General features: G+C 41.6%; 1 protein-coding gene across 2 annotated transcripts in view; it reads right to left on the minus strand.

The window, feature by feature from the left end:
- FGGY (FGGY carbohydrate kinase domain containing) overlaps positions 1-26,781 on the minus strand; it is a 136,898-nt gene that overhangs the window by 89,185 nt on the left and 20,932 nt on the right. For both annotated transcript variants that reach the window (XM_083621280.1, XM_083621281.1), the window contains exon 5: positions 18,893-18,981. In XM_083621280.1, coding sequence (XP_083477406.1) covers positions 18,893-18,981 — 89 coding nt within the window. The remainder of the gene's footprint in view (positions 1-18,892; positions 18,982-26,781) is intronic.

Here is a 26,781-nt window from a genome sequence, read left to right on the forward strand (position 1 = left end):
AAAAACCATGGGAAATTGAATTTTCAAAAGTGGCTTGGCTTCTGAAAAACAGGGGGTCCGCAGTTCTTAGCTAATTGAGAACCACCGGTCTATATGATGCTTTCGTATAAGTTAAAATATGGCATATGGTATCAGTATGGCATGGTTTTACTAAAATTCTCACTTAATAGCACTCAAAAATATATTTCACAGCATGCAATCAATGTTTGCATCTGTGCTGTATATCCTTAACAGGAAACAGGGTTTCTTCTACTTGTCAAAAGAAACCTATGCAAAAAAAAAGGGAAGCAGGCACCCTAGGAAATACCGAAACAGATGTAATCCAGCTGCTGCACTCCAGGTTCACCAAGGAAGTCCATGTGTACCAAGGATATCTTGGCTCTGTTTTATGGCAGCCTAGAAACGATCATAATTAACATCAATAAATCAAACAGCTCCAAATCACAGTGCCAGCTCCTCAACTTTTTGTATTTATTTTTTGAACGACTAAAGGCAAACTCGGACCTTTCTCAAGTTTTGAAAAATAAAATAAAAATGAAGAGAACACAAAAAGAACACCTAGTGGATTGTGCTAGGATTTCATCTCGTCTAGTGTTCCAATTCCCCCATTGGCCAGCACCAAGTGCATCTATGAAGCTCATAAGTAGAACACAAAGGCAACCCACCCACCCCCCGAAATTACCTCTATCTACTGATATTCAGGGGCACAAAGACTCTTAGCAATGAAGGCTTTATTCGGCTACTGTGATTGTTAGCTATTGAAAGACCAAACCTTCATGGATTCTCTTTAAAAGAGAATTTTCAGAAGATAAAATTCACAGCAGATGAGGTGGGATATCACTGCCCACTAACTACACAGGAGGATATCTAAGAAGACAACACTTAATGAAAAATATTCCCCGAAATCAGGAAGCTATGACACGGTTTTAACGTGGTGAGCATTGCTCCATCTACCAAGTGCAACATTTTATGCCCTAGAGGGTATTCTGCTGTAGTCAGTGCTGCCAATAGTGACCTCAGTTAGTGAACAATTAAGGTGTAGTCTCCAACATACGAAGTCCTAAACAGCTCAGGATCCAAACCTGACTCGTACCTGGGTCACCAGAAAAAGAAAAGTGCCTGAGGCCTGAATAATGAAGGAATCTTCAGCCACCTGGGTGCACCTCAACTCCCAAATATCAAGAGTCATGTGTCAAAGGTTAATGACAGCCTATACAAAATGTAATGAAGCCAGTCTATTCTGCCTCTACAGAGATCTCCGGGCCATACCCAATGGTGGCTTTCCGCTAGCTGAAGGAGGGGCACCCGATTTCCACAAATGCCCCCTTGTCAATTGCAGCCCTCCATGAAATATCCCATAGTGTTCCACAGAGAGTCACCCAACCTTCAAGAGAACCTTGGTGAAGCAGGGGGCTGTATTGAGTATAAGGAACTGGTGAACATCAGGTGCCCTGTCTTGTAAAAATATTACTGGGTACAAACTCCCTGTGTCTACTAGAAGAAATTCCAGGAAATCCTTGAATTCCACAGGACCATAAAGGTTAGAATTTTTCAGACATCTGTATGGTAACCTAGCATTCTTCTTCGTCCTAAAACAAAATATTCCATACACTACTTTTGAAAAATACTATCCCACTACTTTATGAGTATTCTTCAAGCAGACATGCTGTTTCACAAAGTCAAAGGTTTTCCTGTCAGGGTAGGAGAACACCCTTGCAATTTTCTACACCCACATGTGCAATTAATCTTCTCTAATTTCAGCCACTCCCTGGCAAGAGTCCATGTTATATTTAACACTGGACATAGTTTCAGAAACGGATACTGTACACAACCAGATTGTTTTCAAAGACAATGTAACAAGATAAACAGAACCCTTTGATCTTTGGGAATTCTCTCGCAGTCTTTCTTTCACCCAAATTTGGAAGTGACCTTCAATTAACATCTTTAAGCAAACAACGTTATCCAGAGTGCAATTTGGGTGAAAACAGACCACCATTGCAACCACGGACACGCTCACCTAATCAAAAACATACAAACAGTACTTGTTTTGTTTTTTGAAAAAATATGGACTTCTATTTATCCATACAGCCACATCTTAAAATTCCAGAAACTTGCGTATTTGTGAGAGCCCGAAATCCATCCTATGATGGATTCAAATTGCAGGCCTCCTGAACTGTGTCCTCTCATAACCAGCCTATATATTACAGCTACATGTGGAAAATGCTTTACATTGCAGCTGTTATGTGTGCTGAGCTGTTCATGGGCAACAGTCCACGAGTTTGATTGCTTTACGTCACCAAAAATGTATACGAGGATCCATTTGCTAAACATAAATCGCTTTGCATGGCATAACAGAACTATTGTAATAATTGGGCTGAATGCCTAAACTGTGAACCAGGAAGACCCCAGTTCAAATCTTGACTCTGCCCTAAAATGTGCAAAGCAGCAAACAGCCTCCCAGCGTTACCACTGCACAGTATGGATGTAACTGCAGATCTACCTTAACTGCAGACAGGCTGACTAACCTTTGGGGTGCTCCCAGTTTTATGTATGTTACTTAAGAATATTTAGGGCAATCCTGTAAGCGGAGATAAGGCTGGGAGGTTGTTTTGCTACCTTGCAAATTGTACGGCAGAGTAAATATTTGAACTTGGATCTTCTTTGTTCACAGTTTAAACATTTAGCCCAATTATTACAATTATTATTTTTCTTTAAAGCACCACATGAACATTCACACATTTATCTATGGTACTTTAAAAAAGAAAACACGGAGCAGGTCAGATGGTTTCTTGGTGACATTATGAAGACCAGTTACACACCTGTGCTATGCATAGCTAGTTTCTAAAAACTGTGTTATTTACAACCAAACACTGCAGTCAATACATATGATTGAACAAAATATACAGGAAGGGTACTTCTAGAGCAGCCTGACTGTTCTAAAAATGTTGTGTTGCTTTATTCAAAGACTGAAAGTACAGAACCAAACAGTGCTGGCCACCATCTTTGATATTTGACAGATGTCTGATACAAGAGGAAATAAATTATTCATAATGAAGATGACTCTTGCTAGTCGAAAGCTGTCAAAATTCATCTTCCTTTTCTTTATTTGTGCATTTATCACTGAGGGCAAGTGTCAAACTACACATATGAGAATAAAAAAAATGTTATCTTTAAACTAACGAGAGAAATTTCTTTTGACAACCATAGCAGCTGCTAATGGAAAGTGTTTCTCTACCAAAGGGCAGATCAATCTTGAGCACCTCAAATCATTTTCATAATTCCGATGCCTATGTACTGACAACAATACTCAAATAACTGGGTAAGCATTCACTTTTTAAAGGTAACGTTTGTTTGTTTTTAACAATATTTATATACTGCTTGACTAGAAACTAAAATGCTAAAACTCTTGATAACCCATTAAAAACAGGTTGTTGTTGCATCAGTCTGTTTTGAGAGACAATGGAGTGTGCCTCCGGGGGTGTTAGTAGCACTGAAGTGATCTCCGGGCGCAAGCCTGGGGAGTATGTGTATATAGGTGTAGGGCTGCCAAAGGGACAAGGCCCGCCCCCCTTGCCTTGCTAGTGTAGTCCAAAAGAAAGCAGAGCAATACATTTCACACCAGCTTGGCTGCAGGAGATGGTGGAAGGAGGTGTGCAAGGCGCTATCCAACTGTATTAGGAACGTCATTCCAGATTTGTGTAGGGTTTACTCCTCAGCATTTTCTTCTTCCGAAGATGTCCCACAAGGCAACCAGAAGTTTAAGATCAGTTTTCCTTCTCCTAGACGGGCTACCTTCCAAGGTTGATGAGCCCTATCTGCCCCTCACTTCCTTCTACAGCACTTGCAGAAACCACCTTCTTGACTGTTGGATCCACTATTAGTCTTGTCCACTCAATCCAAACAGTCTCAGAGAATCAAGCCAATGTAAAGATGTCCGTTCCTTAGCCACTGAACAAGAGGAACAAATAAATCCCAACACTATGATCCTAACAATGGGTCCATCCACACTTCCCTTTGTCCTGTGATTTCTTTCATTTGAACTGTGACTACTAGGCATGGGTCCAAGAGGTTTTTCTTATGTCTCGCTGCTTTCCCTGGGGAAACCCACTGTTTACCACTGAATCAGAACGAACATCAATTGGCAGCAAATCCAATTGATGTTTGCTCCAATTCAGCAGTACACAGTAGATTTTCCTGGGGTAAGCAGCAGGACAAAAGAAAAACCTCTTGCCTAGAAGTCACAGACTGAACAGAAAAGTGGGTGAGCCCACCTCCTCAGAGGTAAATCCTACTGAGTTCAATGTGGTTCACTCCCAGGCATGTGGGTTTAGGATTGCAACCTAAGTATGTCTCAATAAGCAATCTGTTTCTTACTTTTTAAAAAGACAAACTCAAACAACAATAAAATCTACTGCAGTGTTATTAGCATAAAAAAGAGGCTAATAACACCCCCCCCCCAAAAAAAACCCCTCTATCTCCTACTATACAGGTAAAATTCAAATTGACCCTCAATAATGTGGTATGCTTGTTTGTTTTTAAACAACAAACTGACCTGAGGGCATGAGTACATATGCAGTCCTAAACCTCCCAGGTGAGTTAAGTAATGCCTGAACTTGTTTCACACTGAATGCTGTCAGACGTGGGTGAACCAAAAGGGTGGAGTTCACCACTACTACAACCTCTGGAGAACTCTCTTATGCAGCAGTTTTAATTCAGACCGTTCCATTCCTCTTAATATAAAACAATAATTGAAAGCAAGTGCAGAAGGAGTGCAGCAGTGAAGAAATGTCATAGGCCAAAGGTCAATTTGATTCTTCGGAATAAGGGAGAAACATGCCAATGCATTTTGGGAGCCTCTCAAAAATCCAGCCTTAGCCTTGCTGATGTTTATATTCCTTGCTCAGGATCTGAATTAAAGCACACACAAGAGACTAACATTATGGCCCCTGTCCTTCCCACCCGGGAGCCTTCCCATCTTCCCATCTCACTCAACTGGCTGGTGGTGAGAGGAAAGGAGTTCTTTCTTCCTCTCAGTAGCACTGCTTGGAAAGAGAGGGGTCCTGATCTCATTCTCATAATTCTCCTGAAGATCCTTCATTAGTACCACATGTCCCCATTCAGTTCAAAATTAGGCTTGACAAGTGAACTATTTTCATTGGGGCAGGGGGAAACAAGGTTTACAACGAGCCCAGTTTCAAGACAAATTTGATCGATTCCTCATTTGTTAGAGCAGGGGTCGGGAAGGTTTACCTTGCCTGGGCCGGTTTACTCCAGTGGAGATCCCTCCATGGGCTGGATCGCGCACACACAGCCGCAATTTCCGGCGTCTGTGTCTGCACAGACGGGATTTCCGGTGTGGGTGTCTGCGCAGATGCGATTTTCTGCATCTGAGCATGCGCAGACACGCTTTCCGGCACTGCGGAAGCGAGTTCCCATGCCGCACTGCGCTGGTTTAGTGCAGTGCGCAGGGACTCGCCGGGCAGGCAGCTCAGTTTGTGGGCAGCTCGTGGGCCGGTTAAATGACTCCCGTGGGCCGCTTGTGGCCCACGGGCCTTAGGTTGCCTACCCCTGTGATAGAGAGTCCTTGCCTCTTTGCACCCACAAGGAAATCCCCTGCAGGGATTTCCACACTGGGAACCACTGATGTACAACCATGTTCACACACTATATACACCCCTTGCAGTGCTAGCATTAGCCAACATGGTTGATGTTTAGCAGTCTTTATGAACTGTGTGCGTATCTTTAAGCAACAGGTTGCAATTTTAGCATAAACAACAGGTAAAGTGCCCTGCTCTGTACGCCTGCCAAGTGATTTCCATTGTGTTTAATGTGTTTATTGCACACACCAGTCAATACCCATGCACACCAACTGTTTTTCCATCTAGGACGTGTTAAAGCAGGTGCATGTATGGACTAGCAACACTGCAATAAAGAGCTTCTTTTCCAAACAAAACAAAAGCAAGCAGTCTGCAAAAATAGCACGGCCTATCATATAACACAGAATTGGTAAAAACATAGCAGGGAAAGCTGATAGTAGGGAAGAAAATAATATTTAACGAAAAAATAAAAGCCCTCAGAACACATCGTATATTCGAAGCTCTGAAATTGTTGAACAGTTTTCCTAAGAATGTGAATGGCAGAATAACTCACTTCGAAGCAGGAGTCAAAGTGGTTAAGTCTTAGGGCAAATAACCTGAAAAATCGAGGCATAAGCTGAAGTCAGAAAATTTAAAGGAATGCAGACTAACCCCAAAACACAGCGGCTTTGTTTGTTTTTTCTGCCACCTTTCCAAGGTTCACGTCTGGAATGAGGATAAACAGTTCTCTCTCCTCTCTTTTTCTTCTTTTTTTAAGCTGCAGCATTCAGACTTTATGAAAATAAAACATCAGACTTGCATTTCACAGATTTTTTTAAAAATGCATTTGATCTGACTGTAAATTTTCAGGTACAGAAAGATGAATGGTGTTAGGCTCCAGCATATTAAAGTTATTTCAGCCAGTCAGATATTCAAAAAGGTTGGCTCAAAGCAGTTTCCTTAAGTAACATTTTTCCAAGGGGTGGGAGGTGTTAAACAATATTTAATGAAATTAAATTGTTCTACCTGCCTTTTATCATATATACAAACCAGAGGTTTTTTTTTCCTTTGCTTTAATAACTGGCATGTTAAAAAAAAGTCTGAATATAATGCTTGCAGATTTGCTTTCAGCATTAAAGATACAATATTCATAAGTTACTTTGGGCGAACTACTTGCACCTACAGTTCCCTCCTATTAAGATAATTCTAAGACAAACCCTGTGTGCAGCCAAGATTGGAAGGAGTAACTTTGCATACCCTGTAGAAATTTTGCTTTCACTATGAAGAAAAAACTTTAATTGGGAGGGGGTGGGGAGAGAGAGAGAGAGACAGAGAGAGAGAGAGAGAGAGAGAGAGAGAGAGAGAGAGAGAGAGAGGATGCCACTAGAAGGAAAGAGTCATGTGCTTTGCTCCTCAAGTCTTTATATAGGGTTTGATCAAAGGGACAACTTTCATAAGAAAAGATAGTGTTACACGCCACCCCAGTCCCTGAGAGGCGAGAGATTCCAGGGATACCAGGAACGCTTGCTAGGGTCTGTGTTTCCTTCTGGACAATGAGGCACAGTGGAGACTGTGGTGTCTTTATGATATTTGGTTTATTTCCACAAATATACAACCTGAGCCTAAGATAATGGGACTTCCAGATTTATACTCTTGACGTTCCTGTCTCTCCCATTGCTGCCACATTGGATTCAGACTGTCAGCCCACATTGTGCTGTGACCCCCTTTTCTCCAGCTTGTCATCTGCTACCAAAAATGAAACTATTTGCCTCTTGCTTACATCAGCCCACTGCAATTCTGAAACTTCCCCAGCTAACTTTGCATTGTATTTTGCCAACAACCCCGAGCCCAGAGCAGGACTTCTCCCTCTGCATTGGCAGAGAGACTTTTTGTTGATGGCTTCCTTGATGGTCCATTTACCCTGTCTTTTATACTCTTCTTAATGGTCCATCACTCCAGGCAATTATTTCATCAGGAAGCCAGCCTGGCTTATTTTTTAACAGGTGTTATATTTTAAAATTCAATGTCTAGCACCCCAGAATTAGCTGAGAGAGCTCAGCCTCCGTATACCAGTGGCACAGCTCATGCACAGGCTAATTTGCTTAACTTATAAGGAACAGTGTCACACTTCATCTCAACGTGGACAGACACAAGAAATTGAACTTTTGGAACCAGTGATCTGGCTCAATAAACATATGCCCTCATTTACCCAGGTTTATAAACTTTAAAATGTTCAGGATGGCTAGTGGGAAATTGATGTTGTCAAAAGCTCTTGCATCAGTCAGCAGTTTTAGTAGAGTGAGTGAGTCGGAGCTTTGTTGTGGCTTCAAGGTCAAGTTCACATGGCCAACTGATCGGGGGGGACTGTCCTTATTTCCTGGCAAGTATTCTAACAACCATTTTTGTAATGAGTTATACTTCTGTGCAATTAACTAACTGATCCAAGCCAACACACAAAGGCAATAGTGATCATTTACTTGGGATGACATACATCCTGAAGGGTGTTTTAGGCAGCATTTTCACTTCTAATTATCACTTTTAAAGAACACAGATCTATGCTGGCCTCTTTGCCTTTCCTCCTCCTTTGCATGCCATAGCAAGAGGTATTCTAGCCTTTCGTCCTACAGCAGGTAGGGATGGATGAAGGCACCAGTGAAGGAACCAACAAAGAGGCTCAATGGCTGTTTCTTCCCTTTGTCACATTTTGAAATCCCTGCTTTGCCAGGGGTTGGACTAGATGATCCTCAGAGTACCTTCCAGCTCAACCATTCTGTAGAGGGATTGAAAGTATAAATAAAAACAAAAACAAAAGCTGCTCCCAAAAATCCATTCCCTGGCCCCCAGTTACGTATTCCCATGTGATTCCAAGTTCTAAAGTTGAACAGGACAGCAAAAGTTCAGAGTCTTGGCCCAACTTCACGTTCAAGTGAATCCCTAACAAAATATGCTATTTCTCAACACTTGTAAGATGAATTAATATTTCCAGCTGTAGATTTAGCTGAATTATTCTCAGAAGTGGAGAAGCAGATATAATAAATAATTATATCAGCCTCCTTTTTTGCTGGCTTTTTTTTTCTTTTTGGGGAGAGACAGAATGGATTGAGGCTGCATTCCTATGCACACTTTCTTGGCGCAGCAAACCCATGGAACTTACTTCTGAGTAAGTACTAAGAGGATTGCAGTTTATATTAGGCTTGAGAAACATTTCCAGGGAGATCCAGCTGAAATATTCATGGGTACCTTTTCTGTTAATAGATCAGATATTGTCTACTTGTAGCTGTAAGTTTTATTATCCTTGGTTTTAAAAATGAAAGCTATAATCATGCTTATATGATCAACCATAACATCTACATACATCAGAAGCCTGAATGTTGTCACAGTAATGAATGCAACATTTAATCTTAGAAGTTTTCTGCACTACTTTTACTGTTCCATGCTGCTCTAAAGCCATACCCTAAGGGTCTTCTAATTAAAATGTAATTGCATGCTGCATGTAATAAAAAATAAACACTTGTGGAATGTCTTTGACTGTATATAATTTCTGTTGGTTGAACTGTGAGTTATAACCTTTCATATAAGGAACAGCTTAACAGAAAGGCATATTAGTGAAGGACAGAAAGAATTCTGCACACTCCTCCACATATTATATATTTAGAAAGACCAGCTCTCAGTATGTGGGAACATCCATTTACAACTGACAGTTAAAGGGTACAGTATCCTAATGAAAACAGAAGCCATATTCAGAGGCTTATAAAAAAATCAATAACTATCCTTTACTTAGTCGTAAGGTGGCAGATGGTCTACTACAACTCAGCAATGAAAACACACACGAGATATGTCAGTGCTTTAAAAATGTATTATTGAAAGTCCTATTCCTTTAGTATACAAAGATTTTATGGGCTTTTTTGACAGATCAAGCATAACAGTGTGTTATTTTAAAGGTTATAGAGCTGGACAAAACTGATATCCCTCTTGTGCACAAAAATGAGCTACTTCTGAAGTTTGAGCTGCTAGGACACTTATCTTTTCCCAGTTAAAAGGCTGCTCTGGGCATAAAGGGAATGCAAACATAAATGGCATTCACACACATAGAAATACACACACACACACAGTGTTACCAAACTCTACTCTAAATACCATTTTTGTTGTTGTTGTTAAGCATGGCCTTTGCTGGCTGCTGATGCTGCTCACTGTAGTATTTTAAGTATATTTTTAACTGACTGCTTGATTGCACTTGTTTTTAATTATATTTGTTTGTTTTTGTACTGCATTTCACAACACTACCGTACCTCGCCCTGAAATGCCAGCATAACAGTGTGGCATGTAAATACCTTAATAAACGAGCAGGTAAGTAAGATGACAATTCAAGCTAAACTCCAAAAGCACCACAGCGTGATAGCACTTAGAATATTCAAAAGACAATGTTAGAATTCTTAAATACCACACAATATTTGTGGCTACTGCTGTCACTGCAATGCATTTAAAAAACATATACCGTATTTTTCGCCCGATAGAATGCACTTTTTCCCCTCCAAAAATGAAGGGGAAATGTGTGTGCATCCTATGGGGCGAATGCAGGCTTTCGCTGAAGCCTGGAGAGCGAGAGGGGTCGGTGCGCGCCGACCCCTCTCGCTCTCCAGGCTTCAGGAAGCTATCTGTAAGCCTTGGGAGCCCGCGGAAGTTCCCGCCGGGCTCCCGCGGCTTGCGGAGAGCTGCCTGCATCCTGAAGCCTGGGCGCACTGAGCAGTCGCACCCGGGCTTCGGGTAGCTCTCCGCAAGCCATGGGAGGGCTCCCAAGGCTTGCGGAGAGCAGCCTGTTCTGGGGGATGGGAAGCTCAGGCTTCCCCAGCCCCAGCCCTGCACCTGGGGGGGGGGAATAATTTTTTCTTTCTTTCTTTCCCCCCCAAAAAACTAGGTGCGTCCTATGGGCCGGTGCACCCTATGGGGCAAAAAATATGATAAGTAATATGCAGAGGGAAAAGGCCAGAGCATCTGCATATACCAAGATCAGGTCAATGTCCCTCAATTGCTTTGGGAAGTAGAATCCCCAGCAATCCTCAAAGCTGAATCGATAGTAGCCACATAATTTCCTTCACTAAATTGCTAATCTAACATTCAACTCCAAAGCACGACTATAAACTGGGAAGAAACTCTGAACTGTTAAACCAAGCTTCTGTTTTGTTTGTTTGTTGTGAATTGCACCAAATCCCCTTGTGACTGAAAAAAACCAGAAGCGACTAAGCAAGATGCATGCCCATTCAGATCTTTGAAGACCAAAAGAGAAAGGAAGATCTTGCCCCAATTTCTTCACGTGGAACAGGAGGACTCATCGGGCACAAACTGACAGGTTCTGCCCTGATTCCCCTCTGAGTCGCTTAATATTTTTATTCATTTATTATTACATTTATATCCCACCTTTCGTCCAAAGACCTCAAGGTGACGTACAAGGTTCTTCCTCCTCCCATTTTATCCTCCCAACAATGTGAGCTAGATTAGTTGAGCGGCTCTGATTGGCTGAAGGTTCCCATGAGAGCTTCATGGCTGAGTGCGGATTTCAGCCTTCCCCCCCCCCACCCTAGCCCAACCTCTCATCCTTTGTTGACCTGCTTGCACCAAACCATCATTTCCCTTCAAAACAGACTCCTGACGCTACAGCTAAATTTTGGTACCCAAAAATGTTTGGGTAGAGAATGAACTAAAACAGAAAAGGAGAGAAAAGGCAGAATATATTTCTACAATGCAGTAGCTTTCTAATTTTCCTTTACTAAGTGTAATGCATTCAAGGAAGAAGAGATGTAAAAAAAGATTAAGAAATCCAATTTTTAAAGCAGGGAAGGAAAGAGAATGCCTAAATTCGGGGGGGGGAGGACTCTGGCACTTCTTACCCACTTTTTTTTTTATTAAAAAAACAAGCCACATTGGGCAAGAGCAAAGAGAGCCTCAGAGCCAACACCACACACACACACACACACACACACACACACACACACACACACACAATCCCTGAGCTCATTTTCCTGAAATAGAAAACTACATACATTTCTCAAATTTCATATCAAGCCATTGCATAGCCCAAGAACTGCAGGGAAGAGCAGAGTGCCAAAGCTGTTCTTCAGCTTGGGGGAGTAAGTAACAGGAGAAGAAGAAGAAAGAGATGATTCTCTCATATCACTACATTTCTCATTCTCAATCAAAACTTACAAGCAGTGCCCCCTTCCCTGCATCATTTAACAACATTTTTAATAGGCCTGCTTATCAAGAAGTCTTTACTTTGTCAAATTAAGACACAGTGCTTTGGATTAGTGAGACTCCTTAAGTTCAGCATGACTTCATGGTTGGCTCAGAGTTCAGTATCTCAATGGCAGCCAGCCAGCCATACACCCACTACAATTCTGATTCCCTCCCCCATTCCCTCGCCTTTTTAATAACAAACGAGTTCATTTTTTTTCTTTCCTGAAAGCAAAAGTGCATCATACAAACTGAAAGAGTGAACAACTATCGCTAAAAACAGAGGCCCGAAGCACCTGTTAAAAGAAACAAATAAAACCACAAAAAATATTTTAAGGTTGGCTAGACCTTATAAAGCAGCATCCCGATCAGATGTTTCAAATCTGTTAGAAAATGAGAATGACGTTTCACTGTGAATTGTACAACTCTTTATGTTTTGTAATGAGGACAGAAGCAGTTCCCAGAGATAACTCAGGACAAAAGCAGTTCTACTAGGACAACTCATTGCTTGACTTTGATTTAGTAGTTTTTAATTCAGCCCATGTAGTTTATAGAAAGCTAATTCCCTCAATTGTTCATTTGATACCATTTTTGTCTATTATTCAATTTTACTATTGCATTTTATAACTTAAAATCTGGGTGTTTCCCTCTAGTTACTATTTCAATAATTAATATAATCTGTGACTAAATATTGCTCTGTTGAAGAAACTTTCATCTGAGTATCTCCCAAATCTGGATTGTGGGACAGAAGCTTCTGCCCATTTATTTTAAAAAACCTCCTCACTTTGATTTCAGAAGCTCATTGTGGGTTTTGCATTTTTAATGCACTCATCCCTAGCTGAATCAGTTACCCATTTAAACAGAGTATTATTATTACTACTAATAGCTTTAACCAGAGCACCATATAAAGTAAAATTTATTGGAGTTTATAGTTGGTGGGTGGAGAAGGGTGGTGAGTCATGCACTTGCTGAATACAAATGCTGAACTTTGAAGAAGATTACTAACACATTCGAGAAAAACAGCTCCCTATTCCCTTCATCTTCCAAATTTTGCTTAACCAAAGTCTAAACGAGTATCACGATGCAAATACATTTTAATCAAATTATTTGGTATATATATGGAGAGAGAGAGAAAGAACTCCAAGATCAGATAGTCACACTTTTTGCAGCTGGGATACTTGTAATTATGAGAACAGCACATTAACTGTTCTTTGGTCCAGATCAGCACTATCAGAAAACAGTATATATGTGTCAAATTTGTAATTGCTCTTGAGAGTTTCCAAATAGCTGGAGATCAAGACAACTCGTAGAGAGAGAGAGAGAGAGAGAGAGAGAGAGAGAGAGAGAGAGAGAGAGCCACTGTAGCTATGTACCTAGTAGTTAAGGCTCTGGAAACTGAAGATAAATGTCAACTAAATTTCAGTTCCAGGGGAAAGGCAGGCAAAGGTGACCTCAGAACCTGCCCCAGCTGGACTGCCCCCTAGCTTCCCAAGGCTAAATATCCTGAGGGATAGATCCCCTTCCTCCCCAAGGTGAACTATCATCAACTGCCATGCGAGAAGGATCCTGGCATCTTTTTAACATGTTATTATTGTTTATTGTAGAGGGACGCGGGTGGCGCTGTGGGTTAAACCACAGAGTTAGGATCAGAAGGTCGGCGGTTCAAATCCCCACAACGGGGTGAGCTCCCGTTGCTCGGTCCCTGCTCCTGCCAACCTAGCAGTTCGAAGGCATGTAAAAGTGCAAGTAGATAAATAGGGACCGCTCCGGCGGGAAGGTAAACGGCGTTTCCATGTGCTGCTCTGGTTTGCCAGAAGCGACTTAGTCATGCTGGCCACATGACCTGTAAGCTGTCTGCGTACAAACACTGGCTCCCTCAGCCTTTAGAGCGAGATGAGCGCGCAACCCCAGAGTCGGTCACAACTGGACCTAATGGTCAGGGGTCCCTTTACCCTTACCTATTGTTTATTGTGCTTTTAAAATACGTACTTGAACGCTGCAAGCTGACTTGGTAGGTTTATTTTCTGAAACGCAAAACGTAAATAGCTGCAATCAATAATATCTGAATAAGAGAACACCAAGTTTGAAAGGAATAAAAGAAGAGGGGACTGACCCACCTTTAAGCTAGGTGACGAGGAAAGGGACACAGTTCAGTAACAGCACATAGGCCTTGGATTAATGAAGTTCCCAGGCTTAGTCTCTCGCATTTCCAGGTACAACTGGAAAAGACTCCCTCCCACCTCAAAGCCTGGAGAACCTGGGCCAGTCGAGGGCAGTTCACACATCATAGTAAGCCGCTTAATCATTTGTCTCCTCCCTGCCAGGAAAGAAGCCACTATCCCTGGGCTTAGCAAAATGTCCCAAGAAGGGATTGTGGTTTCTTTTGCTCCAACGAATCATGCTAAGCAAGCCAAGAATAAATCCTGGGTAGAGATTGTGGGTTCCTGGGAGTGTAACAAATCCCTGGTTTGGATGTGGTGTGCTTCCTCCCTACTCAAAGTTGCCAAGATCAGTGCATTCATTGCACACCATTACCAATGGTTTGCTGTGATGTGCAAAAAAGGCCAATCAATCTGATTTGGTATTAGGCAGGACCCTAAGCTTGGCTAGATCTGCTTTTCAGTATTATACCTTTTCTGCCCTTAGGTCTCCCTCCTTACTTTCCCCCTTGTGTGCCCTGCTTTGGCGAAGACATTATGGTTTCTTAAGCTAGGCTTTCCCATGAACTCCAACTGGAAAACTATGAATTAAGGGCTCATGCTAAACAAGGATATAAAGCCATTTGGCCTGACCTGCCCCTGCCCACTACCATATCTAATAGGACATGAGAGAAAGGAGCTGGCATGTTCAACCTCCTGGAGTGCCACGATGGCTGGACACAAGGCACACAAGTATGCTTGGCTCCTTTGTCATCATGTCTACCTTCATGGCTTGGTAACCAAATATGGGACACCCTAGAGGCATGTGGCCCCCAGAAAGTTGAACAGAAGAGAAAGCACTCTGAAGAGGACAAAGAGTTTTCTAGAGTTCAAAAGCTTGTACACTGTTTTGCAGCATTTCAGCTGGCCTGATAAAGATCTGTCCTGATATGGATTTTTTGAATTCTTCATTTATTAGAATCACACAGACTTAATTGCACTGCTCGACTTCACAAGTAATTCCAAAAGGACTAGTTTAAGGTGAAAATTCTGGCTTACTCAGACTTACTTGAATATTCAACAACAAAAAATTGCCATTGTATCTGTCAGATTGTTGGTGATCTACGGAACAGTTACAATAACTATTATAGTAGGCATTACACATTCAGTATTACTACACTTATTCGAATGCGCTCAATTCACACATATATCGATTTGATTCATTAGGAAGATGTGAAGACTCCGTTTATGGGATCGGAGGCCTGCTGTGATGCTGAACATCATCTTAACGCAGAGCACGTCTGAAACAAAGAGTCCCCAGCAGGTAGATGCAATGGACAGACAGCAGAAGCTGCTGTATTTTATGTTTAGAGCAATAAACCACATCTGAAAGACACACAACTATTTCTCCATCACTGTAAAGGGAGTTTTAAGGATGTTTCCCTGCAACTGCAAAAAGTTATGCTAGATTTTTAATCCATCTTTCTTCTTCACCAAAGCAGAAACAACACTTAAAATCCCCTTGAGTATTAGAAGTGGGAGGGCTGTGTAAACACTGCGTAAATTCTTGCAGTTTAATCCAATTGCTTATTTCCCAGCAGATTTAAAAGATTAAGTTGGTCAGTCAGCAGCATCAGTGACTGCATTCCCTGAGAAGAAGACTGGGGGAGAGAACAGATGCAGCTTCTTAGTTGTATATGCGTAATGTTATCCCCCAAAAGTGGGCACAACAACTTCTGCTTACAACGTCTGCTTTATTCTCCCTTCTTGCCCTCTCAGCAACACTCACATATAGAGGCTACAACAAACAGCATCAAAACGCAGATGCTCTGTGGTTTAAGAAATCAGTCTTCACCCGTTTTGAGTCTCCTTCTCTCGTTAGCAAGTATCCTGCTGGGGACAGGATAAGATTAAATTACAGTACATGCAACTGGTGCCCAGGTCTGGATGTTCCAGACAGGGAGGGTAGAAGCTGTTCAAAGAGGAAAGCGCCCCCCCCCCGGGGTGGGCAGCATTTCAAAGTTGGACTCTCTTTTGCACACAGAGATACTGCCAGTTTTGACTGTGGAAGGTGGTCTCCAGAGGGATGTGAAACTTAAACCTACTGCTACTATTAGATCTTATGCTCCGCCAAGATTAAAGATTTTTCAATATGCCCATCTCAAGTTACCCTTCAGATTGCCACCCAGAATTGATAATATTATTTAGTTTATGACTCCGTTTTAATAACGGCTAGGAAACAATAACGGGCAGAGTTCGTGCATGACTTCACTTAACGATAAACTCATGTGTGTAAGTATTACTTGTGCTAGGTTTTATTCCCCCTATTTGTGGAATGTGCAAAAAGGAAAGCTTCTGCTTTCTGAAAGGGGAAAATCAACATCCACAAATCAACACAAGAGAAAATGGTTTCAAATACGTGTGTTCAATTCTGCTGGTGGCAGAAGTACAAGTTGCCCAACAGAGTCACAAGCCATTTGTGGTACATTAGGCAATGCAGGAAAAACAATCCGAAACACTGAACTCCAAGCACACTGAATCAATTGGGTTGTGTTTTTTTATAATAATAAAAAAATCAATAACACCTACTTCTCAGTAAATGTGTTTAGGACTGAAGCGTCGGTGTACAAAACCTCTAACAGCAGCAAAAGATTTAAAACAAACAAAGCAATAACCACCTAATACTAAGCACAATGGACAATGATTTCCAAAACAGAGGTTTGTTATTTTGTATGTTTTCCAATATTGTGAGGGGCTAGGAATGCTTGAGGGAGCTCTCTGGCTAGGTCTATTTATCAGTTTCCATCATGGATGGCCTTAGAACAAAAGCATTATTATTTTAATGGAATATGAATTTTCATTTCCATTCTATTTTTAAATGCTTTGACTGTTTTCTAGTGCTAGTATGTGCTTGGTTTTTTAAACACAGCTGTTCTAAGTATGGAACCTCAATAAGAAAGAGAGGACAACACAGAACCTTTACTGTGGAGGTTTAGCCTAGGTCCAAGGATCTAGGAGGTGTAGGATCTACTAAAATATTATGAGTTTCTCTTCCACTGTCAACAGTCACTAAGGGCTGCAACTGAGCAGAGGCTATGTGTGTGACTTCTTGACCCAACAAGGTTTATGGTAGTTGACTGTGCTTAAGATTTCTCCTTCCTTCTACCATAACTAGCAGCCAACGGATTCTATCACAGAATCAAAGAATTGTAGAGTCAGTCCAACCCCCAGCAATCTCAACTAAATCGTACGTAACAGATGGCCATTCAACCTTTGCTTAAAAACCTCCAGAGAAGGAGAATCCACCACCTTCCATGGGAATCCATGCCACTGTCAAACAGTTCTTACCATCTGCTGGGTTTTATAAGACTTGGCAACTTCTCTGTCACATTGTGAATCTTTGCCCCTGAGGACAGCACCCCTTCCAGGACATCCTGTCTCTGTCCCTATCAGTAGTATAATTGCTATAATCTTGGTCCAATACCCACTAGAACAGGCAAAGGCAAACTCCAGCCCTCCAGATGTTTGGGACTACAGTTCCCATCATCCCTAGCTAACAGGACCAGTGGTCAGCGATGATGGGAATTGTAGTCCCAAACATCTGGAGGGCCGGAGTTTGCCTATGCCTGCACTAGAATGCTGAAAACGAAGTTTAAAACTAGGTACCCTTTCCATAAAAGACGACACTGAATACTTGAGGCAAGTTTTCAGTGCCGCAAAATTTAAGTCTTCCTCATTTAATTCTTCCATGACAAAAGAAAGCATATACCCTTGTCTCTGCCTCAGGGCACACTCTATTAGCACTCAAATCTTAGAACTAGAAATCCAGATTCTCTTACCTTTAAAATAGTCAGGGATTTTGTAGCTAAGCCCAGTTTATATGAAACGTAAGGTGTAATGTGGCTAGCATCAAGTCTCACCTTCTATGATTCCCTCAACCACTTAGATCTCAAACATTTTTGTACATGAATTGAATACAAAACACCATGCAATGCAGAGCTAAGTAGCATTTGGGCAATAGCTTTCATAGATGCATACCCATTACTCCTTTGTAGTTTGATAGAAAGCTATTTGAGAAACTGGTAATCTAGATAGTTCCAGTTCTGGAAGGGTTGCTGTAGAATGCACTCTCACACACTTAAATGGAAACAAAGCAACAAACCAGTTTCTTGATAAATTCTGCCTTGGGGAGGCTTGATAGAGTATACATTTTACGGCACAACAGCATTTTGGCCATACAGTGGTACCTCGGGTTAAGTACTTAATTCGTTCCAGAGGTCCGTTCTTAACCTGAAGCACCACTATAGCTAATGGGGCCTCCTGCTGCCATCGCGCCGCTGGAGCACAATTTCTGTTCTCATCCTGAAGCAAAGTTCTTAACCTGAAGCACTATTTCTGGGTTAGCGGAGTCTGTAACCTGAAGCATATATAACCTGAAGCGTATGTAACCTGAGGTACCACTGTATTATGCATGTACCTGGAAACCTGGAAAGAAAAGAATTATTTTTACTTATAACCAGTCCTGGGAGGTTTCAGAAAGCAGATATTCTACTCCATCTGAAGTCAGTCTTTGGATTCTGAGGGCTCCCTCTCTTGCCTTTTTTGCACCTAAACTGGAATGTTAAGATGCTTTTGTCTCTACGGAAATTATAAAGCCCTGGCAGTACTTTCAAAGAACAAAACTGGCATTGGCTTGGCTCAGGTTCCAGAAATGGAGTGCGAGACCAATAGTAATGACAACATACTAAGAATTAAAAGTGCTCACAAGAACCATTTTGTTCAGGAATGCACCATAGCAACAGAAGATAGGTTCAAGATGTTCCCAAGTAGCCTAAATCATATACAGATGTACATACATTGCATATAGTCAAAATGAATTAAGGCGAAAAACTAACACAAGAAAAGACATGGTAAAAAAAAAACCCAAGCATGCAGTAGTATTTCACATACCTTGCAGTGGCACCTGTTGCTTTCCACGATAAGAAATCCGGAAGATCAAAGAAGTACCCTGCTTTTTCCCAGCACGACTCTCGCAAATTCTAGCAATTTTTTTAAGGGACAAATATAAAAATGCAGTTTTAGTCTATTGTAACTTCACAACAAATGTAAATTATAAACAAATATCCAAGACAAGAATAAGACCTCACCCATCCCTACACAAAGTTATCAGTATGTGCTTGAGACACACATATACTGAAAGAATTTGGGCAGCTCATATCTGGCCCTTGTTCATGTCTTCTTTTCCAACATGTGGTGCTAATAAGAATCAACAATTGCCTTCCCCAATGATGTTTTCACAAATCCTATTTGCAACCACTACAGGATAAATATAAAGCATGTACAGTACTCCTGTTTGCCTTTATTCCTTGTATACGTGTGTGTGTGTGTGTGTGTGTGTGTGTGTGTGTGTGTATCATTCCCATGCACTCTGTGATAACCACCACAGGAATGGCACTCAGAACAGCCATACTTGCCCAAAGATATGGACTTAAGAGGTGCCTAGGGGCTTTCAAGTTGCCTTTCCTCATCCTGATATCACAGGATAAAACTTGGTTTGGTTAAGGTTTCATTTGGGAGCTTTTGTGCAGAAGGAAAGGTCCCGGCGGACAACCAACCACGGCATTATCATCAACTGAATTGAAACACCTAGTCATCTACTGGATAAGGAGGATGGCCGAGGGAAGATAAGAGAATAAGACAATCAAGAATATAAAAAAGATTGGAAAACTTCTGTAGAGTATTTTAAAAATCAGTACAAACAGGTGACCCGATTTGCAGGACTTGAATAAATTCAGCAGCGTAAGAGGAAGTAAGAGAAAATTATTAAGAAGAGCAGAACTTGGCAACTTAGAATACGTGGAAGAGAAGGAAAAGGAAGGACACCGGAGAAGGAGAGGACGGGAAGTCCTTAGGTGTCTTGTGTTGTGTCCCTGTTTGGTTGTGGTTTCGTTTTCCATTTTTCCTTTTAACTTTTACTTATTCTTTTGGAACTGTATGTAAAAAGCGCAAACAAAAATTATTATTTTAAAAAAGAGGATGGCCGAGGGTCCCTGTCCCCCACTTTTTTCGAAAGCAGTAGTGTTTTCACTATGAAAGTGCAATTCCACAGTTCTTTGAATTTAGCTGTACACACAGTAATACTTGACCTTTGATATTTCCACCCTATGTATTTTTATTGTCTCTAAAATGTAAGCTTTTACTCTTAAAAAAGCCATTCTGTTTTATTTTGCAAAAATCATCATGCATTCCCAGTGTAACAGAAGCCATAATGTAGTAGCAGTATGAAATATTGAATTCATATCAATAAGCAACAAAACAATAAAAACATCTTTAAAACAATTCCAATACAGGTGCATTCCCATATGTAACTATAAGTCTTTCAGGAGTAGAAATGGCAGTAAGGGAAGTCAACTTGGACAGAGATGAGACACAATTCTAGGTAAGAGCTTTTGAACATTTTTAGGCAGCTTATCCTAGTTTCCTCTAATGAAGGCCAAGTAGCCCAGAGCAGCCATATCACTCAAGACTGTGCCTAACGACAGCAAGTGGGGCAGGACTGAGGAGCAATTCTCTTGTGATTTAGGGTCAAAAGGAACAGACTTTTGGTGAATATTAATCATGTAACCCTAAACAAACCCAGCTATTCAGTAGAGAGAAAAATAAGAAGTCACGGGATATTAATTTCACTACTGTGCATCTCCAAAAGCCACAAAAATATGACCCTTAAAGAGCATCTAAATGATTCATTGTTGTCATGAAAGTGATTTGTCATCACTGACTAGCGCAGACAAAGTACATCAGGCTCTGCAATATGCTTCCACACTAGGACAATGGTCTCCATGCATTCAGTGCTAATTATAATTCACTCTTCCATTTGTGCTACACCCACACAGTTAACAAGTATACCAAAATCCCGTGGGAAGGCCTCTTTTAAAAAAAATAAAAATAAAAGTGTTTAATGCTCCGATTCATATCATGCCACTCACCCTTCAGAGCCGCAGGCAAAGAAATTTTGTTTAGCTACCCTGCTTCCCACCCCCAGGATGCAACTCTTTGTCCTTGGTTGCTTTGCCAGATTCCACCCATTTCGCTGCTCTTGCTAAAGAAGTGGTCAACCCCAATGCCGTTAAACAGCTGGAAATACTACCACAGCAGAGCACCATAAATTACTCTCTGCTCGGCTGTTTAATAGCCAATCCCTCTCCCCAGGAAACTCTGGGAATTGTAGCTCTGTGAAAGGAATAGGGGTCTCCTAACAATTCTCAGGTCCCTTAACAGACCACAATTGCTAGAAGTTATTAGGACATATCAAGTATTCTGAAAACTACCCATTAGGAACCTTTGCAGCCTCCATCTTAGGGGTAAGGTGTTATTTATCATCTGGAGGCCACATGACTAATTTAAAAGTTGGATCATGGGTCAAAAGGAAACCCACACATGGGTAAGCCTGGCTCTCGACACATGTGCATATGAATAGCAATGATGAATCGCAGTAGAACAGTTATCTCTAAAACCAATGGGTGAACCAGTTTAATTCTGTCCCTTCACGTACACCTGCCATTCTGGTTGCAGCATGGTGCAGCCACATTGATTTGCACACCTTATATTCATGTGCATACAGCTTGCTTAGAGGGGAAAAAAGTGGTGGATGGGACTAAGATCCTGGTTACCACTAGATGTCATACATAATATACAGAAGTCATAAGCGGGTGGGGGGGGGGACCTGTGACCTCCCAGATGTTGTTGAACTACAACTCCATCAGCCCCAGCCAGCACAGCCACTGGTGAGGAGCAATGGGAGCTGTAGGCCAGCAACATCTGGGAGGCCACAAATTCCCCCATCTCTGATCTCAAGGCACTGGTGATGCAAGAGCAAGAGTCTTCCCACTGCAGAAACAGAACAGAAGAAAAGAAAAGGCTGCACTCTTTCCGCAGGAGAGCATAGGAATTAGGCAAAGTTTTGTATCTGTATCCCTTTCTCAGTACAGTGGTACCTTGGGTTAAGAACTTAATTCGTTCTGGAGGTCTGTTCTTAACCTGAAACTGTTCTTAACCTGAAGCACCGCTTTAGCTAATGGGGCCTCCTGCTGCCGCCACGCTGCCACCATGCGATTTCTGCTCTCATCCTGAAGCAAAGTTCTTAACCCGAGGTACTATTTCTGGGTTAGTGGAGTCTGTAACCTGAAGCGTCTGTAACCTGAAGCATCTGTAACCCGAGGTACCACTGTATTAATGGTTTCTTGGAAAATCTACCAGCTCAGGACATCTCTTGGCAGTTTCTGGGTGTACTTCCATACACCAGATCTCTTCCTCACCATGCTATGGGAATGAGCTTGGAAGCACACCTGCAGCCAAAGAGACCTTAGGGAAGTTTTCAACTGATTGCAATGAGATGTGTAAAAGTCCTGAGGTTCCACATCCATAACAAGTCAGTTCAAGTCCACGACCATTTCCAGTCTCCGACTGTTTCCCCGACAGCATGGGGGGGGCGCTTCATGGACTATATGATACAGGAATTATTTTAGAACTGCCATTGTTCGTTCGGACCTTGGCCTGACAGCATTTTCAACTTTTAATCTAGCCAGCACATGGAGGCATGAATGAGCAATCCATTTACCAGATGTCAGGCATATTTGAGGGTCATCACCAAGGGTGGATGGAAAAGGTGCAGTTGTTCTATATTGCAGAATGTTTATTCTCAAATGTTTGGATTCAGTGCGCTCTCTTTTTAGTGATATGTGTACTCAAGATACTATTGTCTGGAAATATTCTTCTGGACATTTTCTTAACTGTTTTTGTCTTGCTTTAAAGACATGTGAGACACCAATTGATTACTTAAAGCTCTTTTTGAACTGAACAGATGATTAGTATTTTCTTCAATTTTTCGCCTTTCCCTATATTTCTTACCTACTTGATTCAGCTTTCTGCAGTTAGGGAAGATTTAATGTACTTAGGCCATGCCTGCAATATCTTTCCTTTTATAACCTCCAAGAAAAAGAGTAATAACTAAAACAATCGCCAGGTTCTTACCTCTCCTAAACATTTTATACCAAAGGTATCTTCTAGGCATCTGAAATATTTTTCGAGCCCCTCTAATCTTAAAGGAAGCAGGCCTTGTTTATTTCAATGCATCTGATATTTGCTGTGTTTGCTTAAAACAGTGGTGAACTGGCTACTTTGGCGAATATAAGAATGTCACAGGCAAGCAACTGATCTTGCTTTTCCCTTTCTTCCCCTTCCACATAAGTGAAAACTCATTCCACTGGAAGCCAAGAGGGGGGAAGTTATAGAGATTTCAGCACCCATCTACAATACCTGGCGATTGTTTTATGTTGAGACTATTTCCGATGCCTCAAAGGATGGGGCAAGGAAAACCACTCGTTCCTCCCTCCTCATTCTCTCAACTATCCAAAGAATGTTTTTGATAGAAGGAATTTCTAGCATCTTTGTTTTGCTAGTCATTGTGGGTCAAAGGTGACAAGAGGGAATAAAAGAAGCATGAAAAAAAAACTGCTTGTAAATGAAGAAGTGAACATCATAAATATGCCAGACTCCTTCAAACAAGAAAGGGAGAGAAAGAGAACTGGAGTGATTACAAAGTAGTTGCTATTTGGTTATTAATTGCCAAGATATTATGCTCTGGCCTTCTGCCCTGTGAAATAAAGCATGTGCAAGGGAATATCCCATTCCTCTCCTCTAATAAATGAAATGTGAATGAAGCATGCTAGATCAATGGGGGAACTAATCTGATTCCCGAAACACACGCCACAACTCAAGAACACCTCTCCGCAAACTAACCCCTGCCCACAATGCATCTCTGGTGTTGAAGCACAACAGGTAGAGCATGAGACTCAATCTCAGGGTTGTAAGTTTGAGCCCCATGTTGGGCAAAAGATTCCTGCATTCAGGTGGTTGGACTAGATGGTCCTCAGGGTCCCTTCCAATTCTATGACTCTATCTTTTGGATATAACTGCTGGACACCATGATCGTTACAGAAGGAAAGCAGAACAGATGCCTTTTGGCACAATATGGCTCTCCAACTGGGATATAAAAACACAGTAATGAGTAACGAGCAGTGATGAATTTTTTAAAAACACAGCAAGTTTTTCATAGATGATATGGCAGGCAGGAAAAGGGTACTGAAGGCACATCATATGGGACAGCATCCAACATTATCTTCGTGGCACAGAAGTCTCTGGAGTGCCGTTTCATGGTGGAAGGAGATAACCATCAGAAGCCCTGGGTCAACGCAGAACCATTCATAAAGCAATTCCTTCCCATGAGAGCATTATCCCAGAGTCTGAAGAAGTGGGTGGTGTGTGAGTGAAAGAACTACATAAAGGAAAGGGCTGCAACTCAGTAGCAGAGCACCTGTTGTGCATGCAGGAGGTAAGCAGTTTCAATTCCTGGCATCTCCAGGTAGGGCTGGATAAGGCGCCAATTTGAAACCTTGGAGAGTCACTGCCAGTCGTCGTAGACAATACTAAGATGAATAGCCCAATAGCCTGACTCAGCATGGCACCTTCGTTTCTACAAGTCAAGACCTATGGTGTTTTACTTGCTTTCTTCTTTGGAGTAGGAGGAGAATCTGTAGGGGAGAATCTATGAAAGGAGTTGGGCTGTGATTGACCCAGTGGTGTGCAAGGTGCCGATTCCCCAGTGGACTTCATGACCAAGTGGTGATTTGAACCCAGGCCTCCCCAGTCATGGTCCAACATTCTAAGCCACAGAAGGTTATAGGAAAATGTGGCCAGGTCCAAGTGCATTTTACACACATATTCTGCAAGTATAAGCTAAAACATGGCACTGTATCAAGAATCCTAAGAATCACAAGGGCCATTTCAAATACCTGACGCAGCAAACAATTCTAACTAGGCTACAGCATATAAACTATAAATTTCACACATACCAAAAACAGATTGTGGCTTCACAACACATAACACACACACACAAAATAGTATGTATCAGTCTACATAGTTAAGACTTTCCTGCTACACAGAAGTAATAATCAGATGCATAGAAAGTCACCACATTTGAAGCATTTCCCAGTCTGTTCGAAAAGTTGTTGTATGTCTCCATTCCATATATCACTGCTATCTCTGTCCTTTACCATTTGCCCATATATTAGTCAAACGTTACACACATTAAACTCATACCAGACTGAAATTATATTTTGAATATGAAATTTGGTATCAAGTACGCCATCCAAAATCCATTACTTGCTTTGCTAAATGAAAGACTGGCATGTTTGGGTTTTTTGTTTTACTTCTCTGTTGCACCAGGAGTCTAAACGCTTCGTTTAAAGGACAGATCTGGTTACAAGCCAGATTTAATTGCTCACAAATGGGGAGCAGCCATTGTTTCTTTATCCAAGAATTCTAGGTGTATAACTTGATATCTTTGTAGCACCTATAAGGGACATGTGCAGTCTGCAATCTCCATCTTGGAACTGAGCCTACAAGCTGACCACACAGATACAAACATCAGCCTAATTTTTGATATATATTTTTTCATCCTAGCCTTCCTCACTCCTATAGTATCTTGTCTGATTAAAGCATTCTAGAGAACTCAAATGGTTGTCACACTTTTGTGACATTCTGATTGGTCCCAATAAAGGTATTGCTGATTGATAAAAACAGCCCCGTCCAAAAAAAACTCGATTGCAAAATCATTCACACTGGTGAGTTCAGCTGGGTTTCTCTCTTGGTTTATTTCCATATTTGTCTGGAGACAGGCAATGCGAAGGGCAAGAAGAATGAAGAAAGATGCTGCGTCATGCAAAAGTGTGCAAATAAAATTAAAGGAAAGTATTAGAGGAGATGTCTAATCTGGAACGGTAGAAAGCATGTGTGCAGATTTGGAAAACCAGAGAATAAACCTTAGGGTGATCCACTATAAAATAAAATTCATCATAAAAACAAAAGGCATCATATGATGCACCCATCCTGTTCCCTAGAGTGAAAGGAGTCATCTTAATCCTCTCCATATCTGAGTCATAGATGGAAGAAGTGGAAAACTACAGTTAGGTCATCATATCACATTCTCCTTGATCTGGTTCCTCACTGCCAAGAAATGCGAGGTGTGAGAGCTAAGATGTATTTCAAACATAACTTGTTATCACTCAACTGCTCAAGAGACGGAGGTTCAAAGATTTTCCACTTACTGAACTGGCCTGGTGCATGCATAAGCTGTCCCCAACTACAGACCACACCCTAGAAATGAGATTTTTTTAAAACCACAGCTTCTCTGCCTATATGAGTTATAGGTCACACTCAGGTTTTATAAAAGACAGATTTTGGGGGATGGGGAGTGGGGTGCAGTCTATGTTCAGACCAAAATGGTACATTATTTCTCTTGAATACAGGAGGGAGGCATTTCTCAATGTTGTTATCTATCCCTAACTCATTCCAACCAAGGAACTCATAGGCATTTTATTCTACAGCCAGAATGGCCCATTTCACGGCATGGCACACTGAATACAATACTGCCAACTTTTCGTAACAAGCATGCTATTACGACCGAGTCATGTGCCTGGACACAAAACAATTACAGAATTATGGTGCTGGAGGAGACTCTTGAGAGTCCCATGGACTGCAAGAAGATCCATTCTTAAGGAAATCAGCCCTGAGTGCTCACTGGAAGGACAGATCCTGAAGCTGAGACTCCAATACTTTGGCCACCTCATGAGAAGAGAAGACTCCCTGGAAAAGACCCTGATGTTGGGAAAGATGGAGGGCACAAGGAGAAGGGGACGACAGAGGACGAGATGGTTGGACAGTGTTGTCGAAGCTACCAGCATGAGTTTGACCAAACTGCGGGTCATGAAGAGTCGGACACG

Source organism: Podarcis filfolensis, assembly GCF_964270895.1.
Source record: "Podarcis filfolensis genome assembly, chromosome: 6".
Taxonomy (NCBI): Eukaryota; Metazoa; Chordata; class Lepidosauria; order Squamata; family Lacertidae; genus Podarcis; species Podarcis filfolensis.